The 17,788-nt window shown below is 46.8% G+C and overlaps 6 protein-coding genes across 6 annotated transcripts; all 6 read right to left on the bottom strand.

Annotated features, from left to right (window-relative positions):
• Positions 1–1,288: 1,288 nt before the first annotated feature.
• On the bottom strand, positions 1,289–2,254 carry TbgDal_XI6660 (hypothetical protein, conserved; the record flags this gene model as incomplete). The annotated part of the gene is made up of 1 exon (XM_011781510.1): positions 1,289–2,254. The coding sequence occupies one exon, from the start codon at positions 2,252–2,254 to the stop codon at positions 1,289–1,291; it is 966 nt and encodes a 321-aa protein (XP_011779812.1).
• Positions 2,255–2,728: 474 nt separating this feature from the next.
• TbgDal_XI6650 (hypothetical protein, conserved) lies at positions 2,729–3,388 on the bottom strand (the record flags this gene model as incomplete). Its single annotated transcript, XM_011781509.1, has 1 exon — positions 2,729–3,388. One exon carries the CDS (start codon positions 3,386–3,388, stop codon positions 2,729–2,731), a length of 660 nt encoding a protein of 219 aa, XP_011779811.1.
• Positions 3,389–4,918: 1,530 nt separating this feature from the next.
• Positions 4,919–6,589, bottom strand: TbgDal_XI6640 (hypothetical protein, conserved; the record flags this gene model as incomplete). Its single annotated transcript, XM_011781508.1, has 1 exon — positions 4,919–6,589. The coding sequence occupies one exon, from the start codon at positions 6,587–6,589 to the stop codon at positions 4,919–4,921; it is 1,671 nt and encodes a 556-aa protein (XP_011779810.1).
• A 1,091-nt stretch (positions 6,590–7,680) lies between these two features.
• On the bottom strand, positions 7,681–8,973 carry TbgDal_XI6630 (hypothetical protein, conserved; the record flags this gene model as incomplete). Its single annotated transcript, XM_011781507.1, has 1 exon — positions 7,681–8,973. One exon carries the CDS (start codon positions 8,971–8,973, stop codon positions 7,681–7,683), a length of 1,293 nt encoding a protein of 430 aa, XP_011779809.1.
• A 2,618-nt stretch (positions 8,974–11,591) lies between these two features.
• Positions 11,592–12,620, bottom strand: TbgDal_XI6620 (protein kinase, putative; the record flags this gene model as incomplete). Its single annotated transcript, XM_011781506.1, has 1 exon — positions 11,592–12,620. The coding sequence occupies one exon, from the start codon at positions 12,618–12,620 to the stop codon at positions 11,592–11,594; it is 1,029 nt and encodes a 342-aa protein (XP_011779808.1).
• Positions 12,621–16,011: 3,391 nt separating this feature from the next.
• On the bottom strand, positions 16,012–17,427 carry TbgDal_XI6610 (RBP38; the record flags this gene model as incomplete). Its single annotated transcript, XM_011781505.1, has 1 exon — positions 16,012–17,427. One exon carries the CDS (start codon positions 17,425–17,427, stop codon positions 16,012–16,014), a length of 1,416 nt encoding a protein of 471 aa, XP_011779807.1.
• Between the last annotated feature and the right edge of the window lie 361 nt (positions 17,428–17,788).

Raw genomic sequence — 17,788 nt, 5'->3', positions numbered from 1 at the left:
AATCCTCCTCGTTAAGTTGTATCACTCACTACGATAGAAGTCCCCTACTCGTTTCAGCATGAGAAGCAGAATCAACATATCTGATGCGAGCTTAAGAAGGTCTCTTCTACTGACAATGTTGCTGATCCTTGCTCGCACCCCGAGCACACATTCATCCAACACTCAGCGAAAGCCCCCGATATATGGGTGGTGACGCCGTTACGTGCCAATTACCAATGGGGATGAGGAAAGAAGGAAAACAACTTTTCCTTACTCAATGCTTTCACTGCCTCCTATATCATAACACAACATCTTCACTACTAGGTTTCTCCAGAAAACATGGGAAAACAGATGAAGATGAGATCAAGGTGCCGGTGGATCCCTTCTTGTACTCTTTGATGCTTCTCTTCTCCCTCAAAATGGAAACACGATATCAATAAGTTAACTCCCTTTCGTTTAGAACACTTGCAGAAGAGTCTGTAGCGCACAATGAGGCGAAAGGGAGTTCCAAAGAGGTCAAAGGGTCACTTTTATTAAAACAGCAACAAAAATCATCTAAACACAGATCCCATTACTCTAACCACCTTCCCGGAGTTACCTGTCTTAATCAGTTATTTGGCCCCATTAACAGTCTTTTGGTAAAGTTGGCTTTTAGAACATCATCCGGACTGCTAGGGCGTCGAAGGTATCGCGTAATTGTGCGCGCGTTATGGGCTGCAGATTACGAGCCAGAAAAGGGTTAGAAAGGCAGAGACATGGGGGAGGGTGCCCAGCGGCTGAAAACATAAGGAAGGACTACCAGCATGCATCTCCACTCTGAAACACTTGCGAGCGCTGCGCGCCTTCAACTCAATGAGACTTTATTTATTTTTTGTTTTTCCTTTTGCTGTTCACCTCGGCCAGTGGCACTATAGCGAACAGAGGTTCCCACACCCACAATATAGTGGTGAACATCGTGGTCCACTTTTTTTTAAAAAAAATAAAGAGGGACGGTACATATGATGAAGTAGTGCCAGAGCTCCCTGTCCGAAGCACTCCCGTTGTTACCATGCGAAAACAACTTCGCAAGCGCGGTTATCGTCAGGACAGCGTTAACGAGTTGTTAGGGGCACAAGTAAGTACCAAAGAGCCATCCGAACCACTACAGTTTTGTTCTTCACTTATCAGAATAGTCACCCCTGCATGTGCATTCGCATGGGGAAACAGTAATGTGATTCACTACCCGTCACGGGGTAAGGAAAAACCACAGCCACATACCCATACACAGCGAGCTGCGGCGGAGTACGAACGCCACCACTCACTCCTGATATTATTTGTAGGAGTGACTTTTCTTAGCAGCGACATCCGAATTACCCTCCTCTTCCCTCCTCGAGTTATTATCTGCGCTGTCGTTCCCAAACCTCTCCACTCCGTTGATTGATTCCACTCCCTCTGCTTGTGGTATGGTGCCTACCAACCCGTCCCTATTGGAGACTGGTTGGCAGCCGGCTGCTGCGGGGTTACCATGTCTCCGGGAGTTTTGGACCATTTTTGCGAATGCCTGTTGAACCCGCCTCCCCGACGGCAGTGCCGTCACCCCTGGTTGATCAGCGATCAAACTTTTTGGTGGTAGCGCACACGATATGAAAGGCGGTACAAGTGGCTCTGCAGAGTATGGGGGAGGTGGGCGCGAAGTATACGACCTTAAATCGCCGTCGATGCGGAGGGGAGGGAGCGGCGGTCGTGTGGGGTCATCACTGCCAATGTCCCTTGAAGTTGGAGGTGCGGGGAAGTTGTTCCCGATATAGCAGTCATCCGGGCTGTACACTTTCTTGAAGTCGCTTCCCTTCGTGTACCCACGCTCAGGAGTGTCCGCTATGACTATCCCTCTTCTCTTAAGTTCTTTGTTTACAATACGCAGCTTATTTTGAAGAGATTGGACCTCTTGCTTTCTTAACTCTAATTGCTGCGTCCTGCTTTCCAATTCGCTCGAGTAGTACAGTATCCTGTCAATAAGTTCTTGCTTCTGCGGTTCTGCACTTAATGGAGGTACTTGATCCGAAAAATCCAATAAGGACTCGCATTTTGATGTCGGTAAGGATCCAGAGAGGCATAATCCAGGAACATAATACCGTGCGCATCGCATTACATGGTCAACGATAACAACTCCATCTGGTGTCATCTTCTTAACCGATCCCGGAAGACAGCCTTTCGCGTTATCACCCACCACCGCAGCGTAAAGCACTCTGTGACACAGATCCGTCCCCGGAACTGTCTTAGGGCCACTGGTTTCCATTTTACTTTGCGCACGCACAGGTGGATAGAGAGAGGGGTAAAAATTATATATGAATATATATATATATATATATATTGTATTCCCAATCCCCTGACCTCGGCTAGTTTCAGTGCCAGAGTCGTCTATGGAGACCTTCCTTCCTGGAGACAAATCAACACACTCAGTCTTTCCAACAGCAAAGCCTACCAGTTTAGTCCTAACGGTATTAACCTAAAACTCAAAGTGAAAAAAACAAGCTAAGCGTCGGCACTACTGGTCCTGAAGGTTCAGGACACCTCTTGGGCTGCATAAATGTGGAGGCGGAAGTGAGCCTCACACTAGTTAAGAAGGCCGCAATTGATACGAGGGTTTCGTTTGAAATAAAATACATGAAGTTAAGAGGCGCGTGTACACGTCACAAACTCCACAGCTTGGACAAGCAAGTTATCTGTAGAAGGTGGGCATCATTTCTCCCGGACAAATTCATTGTCCTATTCACAGTTCGTCAAAATACGGAATGCGCTGCTTCTGTCCTTTCCACTCAAGGACGTAGTATCCACTTTTAGCGCTGTCACAAACTAACTCCAGACCCAATTTCTTCACGACCTGAGCTTCAACTAAGCCACGTGGAACTGCATCACCTGCGCCATTTTGAGTGGCTATAAGATTCTTGAGTTTAGTGATGGGATGAAAGAGTTTACCTTCCCGTGTAACGACCAGCGCCTGGGGCTGGAAGTCCTCCCATAGCGACTCGCCAAACGCAAGGGTTCCGTTTTGCTGCTTGCACTTTGGATGACCAAAAGTGTAGTTTACAAACACTAACGGGGCCTCCTCTGCCTTTAAGAAATTTCTTTCGGGACCACATATGCTCACATACGGAAAGTGTTGCACTACCTCCTGCGGCGTTAGCTTTGCGCCACTGTGCAGCAGTAATTCCCCCTCTTCCCTACGGCCACTAACGTTAGAACATGCCGCTGCATCTTCTACATCACTTCGCTTAAGTCGCAAGTAGAAGAAGTCTAGAAAAGCCCGGTCACGCAGTTGTATTGGACCTGCTGGAATATTTGTACCGTCAATGAGTCCTTTAATGTCTGTGACGGGAAAGAGGTTCCCATGGGCGTCGAGGTAGTAAAAATACGACCGCGCAGTGGCCATTAACTATCTTTTTACAGCTTCCTAGTAAATTGTAGGATTTGCAAATAATGCACTGAAGCTGCGGATCGACTCGTCTACTTAACCTTTCAGCAGAGAGTTGTAATAGACATGGGTAATTTGTAAGGATGGGTGTAGGAAGGGAAAACAAAGTGCTCAAAGGGAACAAAACATTCAAATAAAACACGGTACACTGAGTGAACGAATTAACCGAACGTATGGCCAAAATCGATAATGAACCTCCACCCATCATTTAAAAAAAAAAGCAGCAGTAAATGATATCTCACGTCAAGATGTGTTACAGACTCGGAACCAGCGAACTGAATCCAACCACTGACCCGAAGGTCACATATTTTAACGACTCTGACAGTTCATTCCATTTTTTTTTTGATGAGAAAGGGCCGATTGAGAACCCATGCGATGCTAAACAACCATTTGTGAGCAACTAAAAACACCCCTCCATGCCTCCGGCCGCACAAATTCCCAGTTAATGGTACGGAAAGGCTTCATTAGCTACACATTAATGTGGCATCGACCGACCTCACAAAAATAAAGTAAGTACTTCTCACAACTAAAGCCCATCGGCAAATCAACCGGATCTCGCTCCGTAGTAAAGGGGTCATTTTGCAGCGTCACTCCTTCAAAGCCCCTAGTCAAGGTTATTAACATTGTTTGACATCATCAACAGCGGTACACTCTACGTGTTGCGCAACCTTTTGTGGTGAATTAACAAAAAAGGACTTCATTTCCGGAGACGGCAAAGAGAAGAACCTGCAAGTCACACATACATTCAGCGGTCTCTCCTTGTGGAAATTACGCACTTTGCAGATCTGTCTAAGACGGCACGTAGGGTACGTGGCCACCCTACTATGCGCCACAGATCACTGGTAATTAAAGGAGGGAAATGCTAAACATCGCAGGTTAAACCGTTAGCGTGCGGAGCACCTCCACAGAGGTGCCGCGACACATATTTGTCTGCTGCATCAAGTGTGTTTGCTACATGCGGCCACGGTAAATGATTGCCGCTGCGTCACACACAATTCCACCGTAATTATTGGTACAGTTTTGCTCAGAAACTACGGACGGAGTCAAGACATAACACCGGGTAGCCAAGACGTAAGCCGCTCCATGTACCATCAAGCCCTTGTACAAGGGAATCCCAACAATCCTGGGAAGCGTTGTGCGAGCCGCACCAGTACATCTAAACTTTCAGTGGGAGACAATAACTTTCAGTTGGACATAGCTTCGCGCTACCGCCTCACATATGTCCTAATCCTCGGTGAATTTCTTCCTCACAACAATACGTCCCGAATAGTGACTGAAACAAAGATAGTCAGATTGTTATAGGATAAAAAACGCGCCTATGCGACGCAATTTGTCACGCCCCGAGAGCATTTACTGTGGCATGAGACAAGTCCCGTAACCTCAACTCTTCAAAAACATTGCGAAGGTTACTCGCGCGATTGATATCGCTTAAAGGCTCAAAACGCCTTCTATATCACCTAGATAGAAACTCAGTTACTCACTCTGTGCTCACCCTGAGGGAAGTAAATGTTTTTTTATCGAGTCGAAATCGACGTCCCATGGGATATAAACAACACCACTGGGAAGTGTGTCAAACCTTTCTGAAATGATCCAAACCATTCTTTTCTTGGGTGCTCCCGCACCATCTCGTTTCTTTAACAGCATTGTCAAGAATGCTGAAAGCTGAGTTTGGTTCGCCTTGATCGTTCTGACAAACCGCTGTAAACAACTTACCAAATTTCCCTCTTCCCGAAGTTTCCAGTTGGTATCCACGCTGAAGTCGACGGGGATACTGCGACTCATATGTTCCAGCGTCGCTACTGCGTCGTCGTGCTGTTTCTGAAAAGTTTCAAGCCGTCGAAGATTGTCTTTAAGTGCTCGTAGCATTTGACCTGTATTCATCGCACTATGATTGAAATAAACACGACCATCTCCCCCAATCCGATAACCTATTTCTTTCGTGGGGTCGACAGCGCTACGAAGGGTATTCGATACACATATTTCGCCTCGTCTCTTCAGTAACTCCGACTTCAGGTTATACTTTTTCACTGCGTTCCGTACGATCATCTCCTCCTTTTGCATGCTAAGTATGAACTGCTGCTGCCAGTCCGTTTGTGATCCGATACAACCGTCAAGTCTTACGCGGAAGAAGTGAAACATGTCTGCCACCTTCATCAGTTGGCGCTGTTGTTCGTGAAACTTTGGTGCATTCCCGACGCGCCAGTCTCTGTGCATCTGCACGCAGCTTTGCCACACTTCTTGCGGAAGCGAAAGCAGAAACTCCTCCCACATGGGCATCTGCTGTACAGAAAGAACAATACAACCATCCTCCGCCACGTAACACTTTGGCGCTTTGATTGAAAGGACAAGACAAACGCAGGAGCGCATAGCACGCCCGCGGTGCACTTCGTATAGCCGTTCAAGTCGCTCAAATGCAGAAACGAAGCGCTCAACGGACGAATGGCTCCCAGCCATCCGCAGATCGAAGGCACGGAGCCCGCGATCACGAATGTAATCTTGAACTCTGGGATCGATTTCACCGTCAGGGCCGATGAGACTCCTAGCCGGAGTGTATGTTGATGGCGTGTCATCTACAGGTTTGTCAAGAACATCCGGTAATGTAACTAAATATGTGACACCTTCTTCCTCGATGATTAGCAGGACACCAAAACGACGCAACATCTCAATAGACTTGTCCCCGCGAATGTACAAGGTACCGGACTGTTGTAGGTGTTCCTCTTGCCGCTCGTCCGCCTGTAGCAGGACAGATTCAAGATTCATTTCAACCCCCTCACCACCAATCTCAAAATCTTCGTATACACCAGCATCGCGAAACAACTGAGTCAACTGCTGCTTGATTGTGCGCGTTGGGGCTATGGGATTTATGGTACACGAAACAGATCGCAATGAACTGCGGCCCGCTGCGAATGCACGGGGCTGCTGTTGATTATCTGTCAGCCAAAATGTGAAACTTTCTGCGGTACTTTGGCGATTATTACTCGCACCAGGGGTGCTCCGCTGGTGCATCATGGTTTCTAGTCGTATCATCTCCTCACTGTTGTGTTGTGCCTTCTGAGCGTCAACGGCCCATAAGACATCCGGATGAGCACCCGCCAGTTTCAACTTGCGGAACATGTGCGCCAGTGTCTTCGGCTTACATAGTTGTAACGACAAGTGCATCGTTATTGGTGTAATTGTTATTATTCGTATTTCGTCTTATGACACCTTCCCTGATATCCTATATTTGTATCTGCCACTCAACCTCTTTCAACACGTTGAATCCTTTAGTTCGAAGCCGCAGATTCTATCTCAACTGTCTGTTAGTACCTCCTTTGCAAACACCAAATTCCTCACACTGAGTGCCGACGCGGCTCACGTGCCCACCTTGTGCCTGACGTGCCTTCAGAGGAGAAGAAAAAGAGGCGGAATACGATTTCACACGGAGATGAGATTGAGAAACGAAAAGACACAGGAAGATCGTCACTTACACGCCATCGTGAGGTAACAAATTGACCGAGAAGGGCACCCCTGTCCTTTATTTTTCCTTTCTCCCCCAATTCTTCTTTTTCACTTTGACTGCTGGCGCTGTCACCCCTTGAGCAGGAAAGAAACACGTGAAAGCACATGTGCGTTTTGAGGAAACCCTTGAACTTCTTTACCCTTTCCCCTGCAACCTTGGTTTTGCCAATTTGTCCCCACAATAAACTCACATAAAAATTATTAAGTACTCGGTAAATTACGCGTACAGAGAAGGGATGTGGAGTTGAGGAAAGCAAATAAAGCAGTTACAGAAAGGAATATTCATAGGTAGCGCTGAACCCTCTTTCTCTTGTGCCCCTTTGTCTACGGTATGAAGCGTATAAGTATATAAAAAAAATATGTATACTAATACAGGCTCCTCTGCCTTCATCAACGCTCACTTGACGTTAACCAACGTTTGTACCGTCAAGGAAGGGACTACCACCGCTACACACACGTAAAAACAATACTCCTAAACACTGAAGACCACTCCTGCGGTGCACGCGGCTGCGGCCCGTCTCATCGATGCATTCAACCACGTATTGCACCGGTTGCGGTAGATTAAACGTTTTAACAAACATTCAATTTATTTCCTCCTCCTTCTATGTGGCTTCCCTTCTCTTCGGTGGGTTTTCTCCAATGAAAGTTGCAAGAAACACCCTACAGGTGAGGTAAGGTTGAGGCATGAAAAAGGGAAGTACCACCGGGGAGGAAAAACACCCATGAAAAATAAGGTAATGCACAACAGGCCATTACGATTTCTTCCCAAACAGAGAAAGACGTCTCCCTGCGGGCGTTTGTGCTTGTGTTGCTGCCTGGCCGCTGTTACTATTGGCGGCCACACGTTCAGCGCGGTCGGCCGCCGCCGCCACCGAAGCACTTCCGTCGTTAGCAATCGACGATTGATTAGGGGCAGCTGCTTTCTTGCCACTAGGGTCGTACCGTGATGCTATGATTACGAGATCTTCAACAAAGTTGAGGTGTGCCATGACGCGGCCCATATCCGCCTCTTTTGGTGTCCAGCGCTGTTCATCCGTTTCCCGATCGAACCGCGGATACACATCCCTAAACCCAAATGATTCATATAGCCGCCGAGAGGAGGGTGAAGCTACACACTCCAGCCGAGCCCCCCCATCCACAACTTTCTTTTCCAACGCCATGTTAAGGTAAGCCCGCGTACGACCTCTCAGCGCCCATTTGAGTAGGTCAAGCGCCATCAACATGCGCGCAAGTCCCCTCCGCTGATAATCTTTGTGCGTTGCGCTCAATGTAATGTGTACAAAGTCGGAGACATCATCCAGTTTCGTGCATGCCGCCATAAATGCTGTCTGATGCTTTCTATCAATAATTCCGCGGTTAATACCGCTTTTCAACTGTGTTATTGTTGGTCGAAGGTTTCCATACACGTCCATACCGTTGGAAAGAACCATCGATACAATCCGACCAGATTCGCTGCAGCGGAGTAACGTACCCTGCATATATGGATGCGCGCGCGTCCAAACTTCCTTCAGGCAGTACAACGGGTATTGCTCCGAGAATGTCGCCTCTTTTATTGCCTCAGCGCAACATTCTAGGCATTGTCGCTCCATCACCTCCGTCAGTGGTGTGGAGGGAAGGTCAATAATTGTATAACCCGCCTGTTGTGCCGCCCGCGTTGTTACTTTCAATAGGTTGCGCAGTTGCGTCACGAAGCCAAAGGGTGCTCGATCAGGAACCTCCCGAAGCCGCAGTGGTGTTTGCCGTGGTGCTGGGGCACGACTTTCACCACGTTCTCGCTTCTGCATACCCCTACAAAAAGGACAAACATAGTTATTATCAGCGTAGTAGCGCCGCAGTTCCGCATGGTCGACACCTACGCATGCCGGATGACACCAATTCCTGCATCGGCAACATTCCAGAAGTGTTTCCTGTACTGAGACGAGGTACGCAGTGCATACACAACGTAGGACCCCACCTCCCGTAGTGTTTGCACCTACAAGGGAACGCGTGACCCTTCGACCCCTCCCCACTGCGTTAGTTGAGGACGACGTGAGGGATGTGCTCATTGCAGACTACGGCAAAAGGAAAATAACGGAACAAACAATCCGGTAGTGCCTTGTCAAACACTTACCCTTTGCCTTAGGTTATTCAAGGACAATATTTTTGTTTTGATCTACACACTCGCTTGCCACTCACGGTGTTCAGCTGAGTGGTGTGCCACTTATTTGGTTGCCTGCTTTTTTTTTTATATATTTTGCTGCTGCACTTCTTAAATAAAGAATAAGTTGCCACCAGCTAAAAGGAAAGGACGGAGTGCATTGAAGAGGGTACGTGGACGAGTTAACGCATTACACGACAACCTACATCTGACACCCTTCACCTGAAACTATTGCCACCGCTGCCATTGTTATGCATGAAATTCAGCAAAGCAATAAAATACACGACACTAACGTGTGCAACAAGGGTGAACTGCGGGCGTTGGTAGCGAACGTTTTCCGATTAAAGAGACAAATATAGTGGAAAACGAGGGCACGCGTAAGACGGAAAATATGTTCCCTATGCCATAAACACACGATAGTACACCTCTTCCTTCTCTTTTATTTGTTATCACCGTCCCCAGGAGACACAGCAGGGTCAAATATACACACTGAATACCTAACGCAGGAACAATCTTTGAGATAAGGGTACAATGAGGCGCAAGCGCGTTGAGAGCTCGGAGTTCCTCCTTGTCCAAAAGAAGGCGTACATTCGGGTTCCCTCAACTCCGTATCGAAATCTAGTGTAGAAGTGATAGGCAGATGTCCCTAACAGAAGGCAAAAGCGGCACGGCGGGGCATGTTGGAGTAAACGAACGGCGAACACCAAAGCGTGACGATAACAAGCCAATAAAACAAATTTTTGTCGTCGGCAACGGTAAAAAAAAAACATGATTTCGCAATCTATCAGATACACTACCTCGCTGACCGCATCCTCGAGTTTGTTATGCTCGCATTTGTTTACTACAAACCTGAAAAACTTTGTCAACAACAAAATACATACAACCCTCCGCAATGTCATGCGAAAATAATAATAATAATAAAGGCACTCACTAGAGTTTTATAGAGCCCACGCGTCGTTGGTCTTTCTGCAAACTTATGAGGAAGCTTTTTATCTTGGTAATCCACGCACTGTTTCCGCAGCCACTCATAAATGCAACACAACATTTGACGTATCCTACGCGAAAACCACGTGGTTGCGTCCCTGCTCACTGATTAGGGTGCCCCTGATTTTCCCCTCCTATTTCGCAGCCTTAATTTGCTGCAGTCGCGAACGTCGGTAGCAGATTAAATATTATCCGTTTCCAAATACTTCGTTGCGGCGAACACATCGTTAAACACATCACAGTTGTGAATGTAGTCTCAACCGACCTTGTAATGCTCAGACTGGTATTTCCTCTTTTTTTTTTTAATTTTAACTTGTGGGAGAAAGATCATGTGTGTCATTGTGAGTAGCAACACCACCTTGACATCGGTGCGATCACGTCTCAGGAATTGCATCTCGAGCACATAAACAGGGCGGCAAATACCACTGCATCGCGTTAAAGAAAGCAATCTGTCCACCACAGCTTACTACGCGAAATACAACATGCTCCTTAAATGTCTTTTTACCAGGAGTTTCGGGTACGCAGTTCATTGGATCCTCCAAACCAATCACCCAACCCCATAGTGGTAAAGAATATCGGATGACAAAAGCTCAGCCTTACCCGTGTACACAAACTATGAGAAAGTGGTAATTAAGAAAAAAAAACATTTGAGCTTACCACCCACTCGTTTATAAACGAGGACAACTACGACGAAACATTAGGGTAGCTTGTACGGCGTTCGCACTTGCATTTTTATAAGGGAGACAAATTGTGCATATTAAAGCGATTTGAACGATAGTTATAAAAGGTGCGATCACAACAAACCGCTTAAAGTTTATCCAATTCCCTTTAGAACCTTTTGGACATGTTACGGTGAACACCGCGGGTTGCGCGCGGTGCTGCAGATTTGTACAAAAGCCGCTTGACCACAGCGATCTGTGCGCGTCCCTTTCAGTTTTTCCCCTATTCCTTTTCGGCAGCACTTACGATGAAGTAGAGCGAACATTTGAATAAGCAGGGCGCCGAGCAAATCCAAGTGAAATCAACAACGAAAGTAGTAGGAAACTATACACAGATCAGGAACTTAGAAAAAGAACACACCGATCAACAACGATAACACACATACAGAGACGCAAAGTTATACAAAAACGAATATTACGCACCTACGTTAACCACGACGCAGTTATATAGACGATGCTACCGTATTCGAGTACGGGAGCTGCTTTTTGTTCTTTTTTCTGACAGCTGTCAATGATAGCAGAAAAACATCTCCATCCTCTTCAGTAGCAGGGAGACAAGACAGGTTGATGAAGCGAGTAACAATGCCCGATTAATGGACCAACGACGGTTGAAGTTGCAAACTCAGATTTTTTTAAAAAATGCCGGGCACTGGTTTGAAAACCATTCAAAAAAAAAAGTGAAAAAAAAGGTTAGATGACTCAAAAATAAACTGACGCTTCCTAGAAGCTACTACTCATACCATAAACATTCAGGAAGATCGGTTTCCACAGATAGTTTAGGGATGGGGAGGAGGTGGCGGGGCAGCTGAAGGGGGAGCAAAAGCTAAAAACCGGCCATAAGCTCTTCAATTTCATCTTCATAATCCAATGGAAACGGTACGGTGAGGTCACAGAGAGTATATTTGAAGAATGGTTGCTGCTTGACGGCATACCAACCGCCATCATGGCCTAACCTCTCTTTCGGATTACGCCGCAGCAATTTAATAAGCAACCCCGTAAGCGCATCCCATAAAGTCTTTGCGTTGCATGGAAAACTCTTATTAAACCGTCTGTTGTAGTATGCACCCTTGTAACGATCCTTAATCACGGAAACACCTTCCAACACCTTTTCCTCCAGTTGACTCTGCGTTAGATGACTACTCCGCACGTCGAAGGACCCAAGGTATGGACGACCAGAGAGTATTTCCAGTAGAAACGCGCCGAACACCCAAAAGTCCGCCATGAAAGAGAGCTGAGCTTGCGATATTTGTTCCCCACTTTGGTGATCCGGGAACTCGAACGATTCTGGAGGACGCATGTGAGACGTTACACCACTTGATGGTTCTTCACCCCCAACAATCATTGAACTCGCGTAGTCCACGAGCCATACGTTACCCCCTGCTCCAATTATTACGTTGGGTAGCTTGAGGTCACGATATACAACGCCCTTGCTGTTTATGTGCTTAAGTACCTCAACGAGCTGGTTAGCGATGTGAATGACTACGGACCACCGAATTACGCGTACAGAACAAAGAAAGCGGTCAAGTGCAACTGCCTTGATAAACTGTGTGACGAGAACAGGCAAACGCTGCTCCCCACGGCGCTCCTCCTCAGCTAGAAAGCGCTCCGTGTCGAACCAATCTTCCACGCAATCAACGTAATCAGGAATAGAAGGATGTGGGCATATCAGCTTGTAGACACCCGCTTCGTGTAGTGACGGGTGCATACCTCGATCATCTGACCCCGATTTTGCTGCCACTTTCAGTGCTACAGGACCCTCGTAACGTGGGTGTGAGTCCTGCTTGAAAACCATTGTTCGTGAAAGGGCGGTTACAAGTGTACTGTAGTCATGTGATGAATCCTTCCCACACATGTTTGTGCCACTAAATTGGTAGGAAACGAAAGGCAAAAGTAGAAGGTTTTAAATTTCCATTTGAGTGGTCAACGAGGACCAATAGTAAGGAGCAGAGGAACCTGCAATGCAAGGTTAAGGACATTCTCCCAAACTGCTAACCAGCATGAGTGCTCACAAAAAAAAGTTTTTTTTCCCAAGAAACCACATTGAAAAGCGCTGGGTATACAAATATAAAATGACCACCTGATGAGTGCTCACTAGACCATGACACGCCCCCGCGCGAAAAGGATACGAAAAACAGTTCTCAGCTTCACGAATTGAAGTAAAACCCGTACAGATGTTCAATAAGACGAGCAATTGCATGAATATTGGGAGATTTTACCAGCCTATTAAAAAAAAAAACAGCAGCGATTAATCCCAATTGTTCGCTTGCCTTCTTCCTCTAACGAAAAGTGTATCGCAAGCCCACAACATCCCGAGTACTAACATAAACAAGCAGGCAAAAATATTTGCGCTTTGCTTGAGCACTCTGACATATGAGGAATGGAAGTGAAGGAGAAGTTTAACGTCGATCCCATTTTAGAGATGTCCACGAGAAGAAACCCTTGCGTTACCAGTCGTTAAAGGGAACGAAAACGAGATGGATAACGGGAGATGACTGGGGGGGGGGGGAAGCGGCTTCATTCAGCACCGTCCATGGTACTCTCTCAACATTTGTATACCACACCGATTACTTGTATACCATACGGTTACGCTACCCCTCTGTCTGTTTCCTCCTTCGCTGGTATACGGTTTGGTCACAGCATTCCCTCTGACGCCTCCCCCGCCCCCAACACACACACACACACACGATAAAGAAAACTGCCGCCGCAGAGACAAGTCAAAAATTGGTGATGCCGGCGCGACAAAACGTCAGTATTAAACCAGTGGCATTACTCCAAAGATGTGACACTTCGCTAGAAACTTACCTCATACATCGTCACGTAAAAGTATCATTCTCTTCTGGACAGTCCCACCCGCTTGATTTGTAAGAGTTGAGGAAACAAACAGGGACGCGCGGAGATCCTTCCGTCAGCAAAACACAATAATTAGCGGCGTTAGCCCTCCAAACGGAACTCTGTCCTTTGCGGAATCTTTTAACAGTGTGGAAATACTTTGTGTGAGATACTGCGTATATATGTCACAGCCTCACGCTGCCTACGACACATATGGCGTTGGAAACCTGAAGCATGTGCCCCAAATCGTAGAAAATCAGGGGGTTTAATATTTAATGGGATTGACTATGGATCATGCAATCTAACAGAGGGATTTATTGCAGCCGTGGTTTGTTTTCACATTCTACAACAAACACCGTGACGTCGGTGCCACTTTAAAGTTGTAACAGCGGTTTAGCCCTTAGCTTGTGGGACTGCCTTAGACGCACCACTACTGGGTTGCTATTTGATTCATACCGCGGTACACAAATAATGTGCACGTCAAATATGAGCAGGATCACGCCGACAATCGCATATCCCCTTCCTCACACTCATATATGCGAGTACGTTGGGAGGGAGAGCAATGAGGTAGCTGGATTTTTCCTATTTTTACACCGGAGCTCGGTCCACCGGAAATTTTTTTTTGCCACTTCAACAATTGGTTGGTTATAACATCTCCCAATCAACGCGACTCCCTATGCCGATCGCTGAGCCTGCCGCAAACGAAAGCATATGTAGTTATCCTTTTTCCCTTTTCTCGCCGTCACCTTTCTTGCAACCGCTTGCCGCTCCGTACGGATGGTGCGTCAGATGTGCCAAACGGAACCAAATAGCCTGCTTCCCGATTGAATGGAAAGGTTCTATTCATTCAAATATGTCACCTTCTTCCAGTAATCTTTACACTGCTTTAACATCTCCAGTGTGTAGGTACATGGTGGTTCCCTGAGAGTTACATTTAATGCATCTCTTCGTTCCTATCATTAACTCGCATGATGGGGCGGAGTTGGGACGTATGAGCTGCGGTGAGTGCCCAGTAGGTTTCTATTAACTACCCTGGGTTTCACAACTGGTTGAGCAAACCACTCTTCACCTTAACGCTGCGGCAGCTTAAATGGTCAAGACGCTAAGTGTGTGTGCATGCGCACGGTGTACATTATCATGGAAGACTATCCATCCCCAATTAAATTCCCTTAAGGTTATTATTTCCTTCATGAAGTGAACCTCAAAGGAAGAGGGGAGGAAGAGGGAAGAAAAAAAAGGAAGGCAGTGAGGAGGAAGAAAATCACACATCATAAGAATCACTTGTAACAAAACAAATGGCAATCCCACACCAGTCTAGGGATAACACGTTCTCCCTAAAGATCCCCCGTTGTGATTGTAACCGGTGATCGACGCCGCAACAGGCAACCGTTGGCACAAAAACTTGTAGAACCATTGAAAAATGACGGCAACCTTCCGTCCCTTCCAATAGCTAAAAAAAAGGTTTAAACAACAGAAAAAGAAACAAAAACAAAACAAAACAAAAACATAAATAACAGACAAAGAAAGTCACCACAGACAGAGAATTTGTGTGGGAGGGTGGTGGAAGTGATGTGAAACACGAAATAATCACAAGAGGCACCGAGTGTACACGAATGGTACTCAAAAGAGCACTTCTCAAAGGGGAATTAAATCAACTCAAGCAAAATAATAAGGGAAAGAGGGGGATCAAAAAAAAAATTGTTCAGTGGAGAAACTGAGAAGGATAAAAGGCTCGGTGTCCCACCTTCGATTCAACGTTTTGTTATACTTCCATCACCCTCGTTTATTTTGTCTCCTTCACCACCAAGTAAACCAACCTGATTCATAGTTGGTGGGCCCACTACCACAACGGTCAGTACATTCACGATACCTCTGATGCACTTCAGTGGTTTCGGTCAGATGTATCTATGACCAAGAGCGGTGTGTTCCTACTTTTTGGGGACGGTTAGAATAACCTAGCACACGCATGTTACAATAAAGGCATGCGCAAAATGAAATGCAAAAGAAATGCGTTTTCACTTTACACGCACGTTTATTGTTTCATTTCCCTTACCTACTTTAATACTCATTTTCTCGTTTTCTCACAGTCCTTCACCTGTTGATTGCTGACCTTTGACCCTTTACTTCTTTCCTTTTATTTTATCTTCCCTTTTTGTTGGTTCCCCTCACCATATCACCATCACCTCGTTGTTGCCGTTGGTTTCACTCGTCCCTCTTTAAGTGTCTACTTTGATCTGCTGGTGGTCTCTGGACACTCGTCAGGTTGACCTCGCGCAGCATTCCAGAACCACCATCTTTTCACTCCACACTTCTCCCCACATCTGCTTCACTTTCCAAATTTCACATCTCTTCGCTCCCACACCCCCCTCTCTTCATCCACTTTTCTTGCAACTAAAGTGGGGTCACTATATTAATCACAAGGGGCGACCACGACCCGGAGCGAAAGGTTGTACCGAACCAGGCTCCTTCGGTCGTGCAATGCCCAGTGAAACTTGTTGGCTGTTCAGTTCCCGCCAATGGCGAATACCCCGAAAATCCATCGGCTGCAGTGTTCCCGGTGTTGGCATTGTTGCAGTCAACGTGTGGGAGGCACAGCCATTGGCAGCAGTGGGACGCATTGCTGGGGAGGGACGCCCGCTCAATGGGAGAATACGGCGCACCGTTACGGTGCGGTCGTCAAGATCGAAAGAAAGGCCATAAGAGTTGCAGAGTTGCTTGAGCACTTTGAGGTCTTCTTTGCTGAGATCACTGCGCTGATATCTGAAACCCTCATTCTCTGAGCTCACGCGTAGGTCACGAACAAGTTGCTGTAAGGTCATACCCTCATCCTTTTCTGCAGCGGGTTTTTCTTTCTTTTTAAATTCCACCTTCAGCGGGCGCGATCCGATGTAGAGGCGCTCAAGCCGCAGCTTGCACTCTTCAGCGATTTCTCGATTTGGGTACTTGATAAATACCACATTCTTGAAGACCCCACGCTCACCGCGATGGAGGCGAATATAAGACGGCTTATGTGGAATGATTTTATCAAGTTCCTCAATAATAACCTCCGTTTTCGGAAGGTTTGGGAGGCCCTTAAGAACCAATGATGCATTCAGCATCGAGCGGTTACGCGGAACTATTGTCACTGTGGACTGCGGCCATTTCTTTTTGAGTAACTCGCTCACCTTCTCTGCTTCGCTACTTTCAGCGAACAGAAGTGAAATCAGATAACCCTTTGAGAGTGTTTCTGCAGGGATGGATGGAGGAAGGGATATACCAGGCATCGCTGCACCCGCAACCTCGCCACTACAGTCTGCAGTGGCACCACACATGATGTTTGGTGTTCGGATCGGTGATTGTTCATGTGCAGCGCACTTGGATACGCCCTTGTCGATGAGGGGGGCGGTGCCATCGGCTTGTTGGGATGCGGCGCTGACATCCGCGTCGGCATTACCAACTGCACCTGTGCTCTTCTTAACCAAAAGTGTGTGCGGTGGTCCAACATCATATATGTGCAGCGGTGTTGTTGCAAAGAGTTGCAGTTCCTCCTTGATATTGGCAAAAGATATCCCAGGTGGAAGAACGAAGTTGACGAAGAAATCTTCCACGTCAGGCTGCCGCTGTGAAGATTGGTTCTTTCCCCTTCCTTTTGATTTTCGTGTACGTTGGCCCTTTCCCTGTTGTCCAACATCCTTTTCGCACTGAGCAGCTGGCAGTAGAGCGGGACTCATTGGCTGATTTGCCACGTTTGAAAGCGCAGGTGTTGATGCTTGCGGGGAGTCACGCCATGAGGAGACGGCGAACATCTCCTTTTGCTTCCCTAGTGGGATGAACTCCGGAAGCACAGGCATTTCTCTTTTCCTTTTTCTTTGTTATCGGACCTTTTGTATCCTGCTTTCTGTTCGGTGTCTAAAGAGAAATATCCACTCACCCTTGCTAACTGTTCATATGTTTGGTCATGGGGTTATTATTGTTTGAAGATACGTGTGATTGTATATATGGTTCGGGAGAGTTGTGAAAGAGAGGTTGAAGATCCGGTAGTGGCTACGGAAAATACAAGCCCCGCTAATTGGCTATCTGCCCCCTTTACCCAGCGGTGCAAAGTAGTAACGTTAACGAAGAAAAACATTACGACTAGCATTTAACTTACTCTGTTACTCGTGCGATCCCTTCAATATTCACGACATGGAGCGCTCCTCCACCTTTTCACAA

Source organism: Trypanosoma brucei, chromosome 11 (genome assembly GCF_000210295.1).
Source record: "Trypanosoma brucei gambiense DAL972 chromosome 11, complete sequence".
Lineage (NCBI taxonomy): Eukaryota > Euglenozoa > Kinetoplastea > Trypanosomatida > Trypanosomatidae > Trypanosoma > Trypanosoma brucei.
The sequence above is the reverse complement of the archived record's forward strand: the minus strand, read 5'-3'. Positions and strand labels throughout refer to the sequence as shown.